A 6,000-nucleotide genomic window follows, 5' to 3' on the forward strand; every position below is an offset into this window, starting at 1 on the left:
GGATGAGATCCTGTACCTGCTACTGTCTTGCTAACTAGACCAAAAATCCTTTTGTTTAGCAATGTAACTGTTTGCATGGAAACCCCGCTCCCCTCTAAAATAATTAACCTGCTTTATTCAGCTTCTGTAACTGCTTGCATAGAAACCCCTGGTAACTGACCCCCTATAAAAAGACTACTCAAACTTCGGCTGGCTGGGGCTGCAGTTCTGACTCGGCCCGAGCCTCAGGCTGTAATAAAGACTCCTTTTAACCTTAATTTGCCTTTGGTGGTCATTCATTTGGTTGCACTCTACAATGGCCCATCAAATTTTGAAACAAGAGGCTTGGGGGGACACAAACCACAGCATACAGTAACATAGTTATTACATCTTATTTACATCTCAAGGCTTCCTGGGAACCTGCACTCATCTTTCTTGGGGCCAGCAGGTGGCATGGTGGTTAAAATGTTGGACTCTTACATGACAGACTACAGTTCAGGTCCCAGATCTGGTGGTGGCTTGATAGAATCCCGAGAGGAAAATGAAGGAGAAGGGATTCTGGTGTGGCCATCCCCGCTGAAGAATGGTGACTTCTCACTTTATCTCTCTCTGGTGAATGCATGCACCCTGTGGCAAAAAGCTAAACAACTGTTTAAAATTGTTCATCTTGTCTGTTTGTTTAATGCCTGTGTGCACACAGACGAGACAGTGAACACCCACTGGGTCTAGTCATGCTGTAATTCCCTTTTCCTCCAACCATTCTCCATCCTGTCAGGATCCTGGACACATGCGCACACACCAAGGGTGTTTATCAAGGCAAGGAGGTCAGGACTCAGCTCTTGTTTGGCCACATGGGATCTGGTTTCCTGTGCATAGCACCTAACCACTGTGCAACAGGGTCAGCCTGATATCTGCTCATCTCTTATAGACCCAGGAGCTAATCCGTCAATTAAAAATGTTGAGCTTTAAAAATTACTGTGTACAATACACAGGGTCTTCAATAAGTTCACAGAAAGTACATATTATAAAAAATATGCAGAGATATAAAAATGTTTGCAGGAAGGATCCAAGATGGAGAAGAATTCAATGACCTTTGGTCATACGGACAGTAAATGAAGCAAAGTAAATAGATAATTCTTGCTCCTAGATGCCCAGAGTTACTGAGAAAGCCAATATCATGGGAACAGATGAAGAAGTCTTCCAGGTATATATCCTCTCTCATTTCTTTCACCAGACAGATAACTCATCATCTTATAAACTTCTGGAAAACTGGGTTTACAGCCAATGATCTCATAGGTTATTAGTTCTAGCAGTGGGTCAAGAACACAGCCACTGGGAACCAGCAGTTAGTGTAATGGCTATGTTGCTGGACTCCCACGTAGTCGACCACGGTTTGCGTCCTGGACCCGGTGGCTTAAAACTCACGCCAGGCGCGTGTGCGTGGGTGCCCAAGATCCCGAGAGGAGAAGGGATTGCGGCATGACCATCCCCCCTGGGGGGTGATTTCTTGCTTTCTGTCTCTATGTCTCTCTCTGTCTCTCTGGCGAGTGCATGCACCCTATAGCAAAAACCTCTCCAAAAAAAAAAGAACACAGCCACTCAGCTGTTCTCCAAAATTACACCACGGCCTAGTTCTCTGTAAATTCAGCCTAAAGAACCAAGGGTTCAGGGATTGATGCTGCCAAGTAGTGTTGCCAGACTGTGGGTGAAATAAGGCTCCAATGGTCATATGGAGAAAAGGCCCAGTCTTCATTGAAATCAGGGGGCCAAGGAGAGGGAAGACTCCTGTGGGCATGTAGGTCACCACTTGTTAAGCCACAGTGTGACCAGGGAAACAGTAAATAACAAAAGAGAGGAAGAACCAGTGTTTATATGCTGGGAGTCTGCATGGAGGTTAACACTGCAACAATTTTCAAGGGTTAGTAACTTCAGCCAAGAGTCTTCCTTTGGGCTGAGAGCCGATATTGTGGGGTCATCCAGAACTAGAATGGCATTCTCACATGAGGTCTTAAAAATAGTGCTTACCTACTGATAATGAAAGCATGTGTTTTATGAAGATAACCTTGGAAATCATGGGGAGAGTGATTTGCAGAAAGGCAAGACTTGTATCAGAAGGTGGTGGGTTAAGAGGCTACTGATGTTGAAGAGATCAAAGGCCTCTGCCCAGAACAGAGTTCCATTCCACAGTATACCCACCATCCAGACCAAGATCAGTCTGTATTTCACTGAGATGGAGTTACAATTGCACACAAGATCAACTGGGAGTGAAAACAAGAGATTAGGAAGGACTTCAGAGTCATCCATCGTCTTTCGCTGAGATGGAGTTACAATTGCATACAAGATCAACTGGGAGTGAAAAGAGATTAGGAAGGATTTCAGAGTCATCCATGAGGTGGTCTTATCAGATTTCAGGAGAAGGGATAGACAATTCTGCATGGTGCTTCAATGTTTTGTCTATTGGATGGAATGTACCTGCACATATAGAACTATCTGGGCCACTCATATTTTCATTTTCAGCGGGATGCTTCTATCACACAGCCCTGGGCCTTGCTGTGCCTCAGATTCAACCTGAGACACTCATTCTTTCATTAATTTATTCAACCAATAGTTATTACAATAAAATGTTTTAAGTGAAACACTGGGCAAAAATTTCTGCCATTGATGCAGCTTTCATTTTGTAGGAGGACACAGATAATTAATAACAACAAAGGAAATCTGTAGTATACCTGAGAATGAAAAATGCTTTAAAGCCAAGTAAGTCAGGGAAGAGGGACAGAAAAGTCAAGTAGGCAGAAAGACTGCAATCTGAGGGAAGTCTTCCCAGATAGGGTGGTATTTGAACAAAGACCTGAAGAAGAGGAGGAGAACATTCCAGGAGGGGGAACTGCAGCGACCGAATACATTCAGGGAAGGTTTTAGCCAGAGTGACTACAGAATCTAGGCAAGAAGTTAGGGAAGCTTAGACCACATTTGTGGCTATGAAGATAAGCAAAGAAGATTCTAGACAGAGTTTGAAGATAGAACTGATAGAGGATTGGGCTAGAGGGGGGACTGAAGACGGGTCTTGAAGACTCTTGAGTTTTGGCCTAAGAGTCCATTTATTGAGATGGGTTAGCGTCTTTGCTTATAGAAGAGCTCAGGGCTCAGTTTTGGTTATGCCAAAGGTAGGACGGCCACCTGCCATCTAAGTGGAGCTGCTGAGCAGACAGCTGGCACACAGGTCTGGAGTTCAGAAGTGAGGTCTTCACTGGAGACCAGATATAGGCAAAGCTTGCAAGGAGATGGATTCAAAGCCTTAGACTAGATAAAATTCCCTGCAGAGAAGGCACAGCTAGAAAGAACAGGGACTCATACTCTGAGCTCTGGGGCTCAGCCACAGTGACAACTGGGACATGAGAAGCCACCACTGAAGAGGGAGAAAGAGAGAGGATAGAGCTGCCTGGAGTCACATGAAGAAAGTATCTAGGGAAGAAACAGGAAGCTGTGCTGGGATAGGTGGGATAAGACCCAATAGTGGCCATGGGACTTAGCAGTGTGGTTGATAAGAACATTGCAGCATTTGGAGTAAACACCTGATTTGATGAACTGCAGATAAAGGGGAAAGATAGAAGTCAGGAAGAGAAAGAACTACCCTTTCTAAGACATTGCTGTAGGAAGGAAAGGGGAAAGAGCGCTAAGAAGGGGGAGGGGAGGGGGAGATGTCCAAGGGAGCTCCTTTTTTCAGAGGACCTATTCACAAGCCAGTGGAAACCATCCAGTTCTGAAGGAACTGTGCTGTGGCAGGGAAGAGAGGCTGACAGCCAGACTATGTTCTTCACCAGAGAGGAGGCAAGAGTCCAGTGAACAGAGACAGGGATGTGGTGAGGGGAAGTAGCACCTCAAGGAGAATGGAATCCTCCTTTTTACTGCTCTGAGGCCATCCTTTTTAGCTTCCACATATGAGTGGGAATTTCTGTTTCTGGCCTGGGTTATTTCATTTAATATAATGTCCTCCAGGCTCACCCGTGTTACCTCAAATGACAGGATTCCCTTTTTTTTTTTTTTTCAGGGTTTTTTGCTATTGGGCACGTGCGCTCACCAGAAAGACAGAGACAGAAAGTGAGAAATCATCCCCAGGAGGGATGGCCACGCTGCAGTCCCTTCTCCTCCATTCTCCTCTGGGGATCTTGGGCATGCACGCACACACGCCTGGTGTGAGTTTAAGCCACCGGTTCCAGCACTCAAACTGCAGTCGACTACACCATAGTTCAACAACATAATGATTACACTGACAGCTGGTCCCCAGGATTACTTTTTTTTTTTTTTTGGAGAGGTTTTTGCTATAGGACACCTGCGCTCCCCCGAAAGACAGATAGAAAGAGAGAAATCACCCCCCAGGGGGGATGGCCACGTCGCAATCCCTTCTCCTCCATTCTCCTCTTGGGATCTTGGGCACGCATGCACATGCGCCCGGTGTGAGTTTAAGCCTACCGGGTCCGGGACTCAAATCGCAGTCTACTACATGGGAGTCCAGCAACATAGCCATTACACTAACTGCTGGTCCCAACGGATTACCTTTTTTTAAATGAAAACAAAATTACTGATGGATAAGAAGGACAAGTTCTCCTGTTATATAAAGTACAGTAAGGTAACTCTAGTTAATGACAATCTACTACACATCTCAGAGTAACGAAAAAAGAGGATTTTGAATGTTCCTAAGACAAAGTAAAGACAAATGGATGAGGTAATGAATGTGCTAATTACTCTTCTTTGATCATTACACATTATAGTCTTGTCCTGAAAAATCACAAGGTACCCCATGACAAGTACAATTATTATATGTCAATAAAAATAAATAAATAAAAGAGGGAAGGCAGAGTCATGGCAACACACTGGTAGTGGGACAAGCAGTGCGTAGCTCTTCGGTGTTTTCTTCTTACAGCTTTGATTTTTCTCTAAGGGAGCCATTATAACTAGTGACCATGGAATCAAAGGCGGGTGAAGTGAGGTCAAGAGGAGGTGAGAAAGAATTAGAAAGAAGACAGGAAGGGAAAGGAAGAGGTGGGAAGGGAGGAAGGGAAGAGGAGGGGAGGGGAGGAAAAGAGAAAGAAAAGGAAGGAAGAGAAGAGAAAAAGGAAAAGAAAGGGAAGGGAAGGGAAGGGAAGGGAAGGGAAGGGAAGGGAAGGGAAGGGAAGGGAAAGGAAAGGAAAGGAAAGCAAAGGAAAGCAAAGGAAAGGGAGAAAAGAAAAGAAAAGAAAAGAAACAAAGCGAAGAGAAAGTAAAGTTAATGTTAGCAGTCTGGGAAGGTGGAAAGACTGGCATCAGGGTAGTGGGGGGTAAGCTGGAAACAGGATTGGAAAGAGGGGGTTGTGAGAGTTTGTAGAAGTTGGAAATTACACAGTCAAGAGAATGTCCACATGAGAACGTGTCCAAAGCTGAATAGAGGAAAGGTTTTCCATAAAGGACCAAATTTAGTAAAAATGAGCTGTTTTTAGTAAGCAAAAATAAAGCTCAAGAAAGAGATCTTATTTTCTTTCTAAAATCTTTAGAATAAAAGGAGGGAGGAAGAGAAGGATGCAGAGAAGTAGGGAGAAATACTGGTGGGAAAATGGACCATTAAATAACAGCATATTTCTGAAAGTAGATCTTGAGGAAAAGTAACCAAGAAAGCCAAAACCCCGTAGCTTCAGACCTTCCCAAAGTCCTTCATCCATACCTTCGATCAAGAGCAGCAAGTTGTCTGCGTTTTGCAGACACACCTGGCATTCTGGCAGCCTCCTTGTGCACCGCCTGTTTGCAGGGATTAGGGAGAAGGCGGGGGCATAACTCATGGGCAGCAAAGCGAGAAAACCCACAAGCACGTTGGAGCCTGGCGTGATCTGCCTCTGCTAGAGACTCTAAAAGCAGCTCCACATAAGAAAAATGAACCCTCCGCCCAATGTACCAAAAGGCCGGCACATAACCAGCACTTCCTAACTCCATCTATATCTGGCATTGACCAAGTGAAGCAAACCATACTCCTCTGGCTGCTTAGGGAGGATG

The 6,000-nt window shown here is 44.8% G+C and overlaps 1 protein-coding gene across 1 annotated transcript in view; it reads right to left on the minus strand.

Annotated features, from left to right (window-relative positions):
* The window catches only part of LOC102468349 (BDNF/NT-3 growth factors receptor), a 217,040-nt gene extending 211,251 nt beyond the window's left edge, over positions 1-5,789 (minus strand). Inside the window, exon 1 of the mRNA XM_014591523.2 lies at positions 5,675-5,789. Within this exon, the coding sequence (XP_014447009.1) occupies positions 5,675-5,789 (115 nt within the window). The remainder of the gene's footprint in view (positions 1-5,674) is intronic.
* Positions 5,790-6,000: the final 211 nt, after the last annotated feature.

This window comes from Tupaia chinensis, unplaced genomic scaffold (genome assembly GCF_000334495.1).
Source record: "Tupaia chinensis unplaced genomic scaffold, TupChi_1.0 Scaffold000007_1, whole genome shotgun sequence".
Lineage (NCBI taxonomy): Eukaryota > Metazoa > Chordata > Mammalia > Scandentia > Tupaiidae > Tupaia > Tupaia belangeri.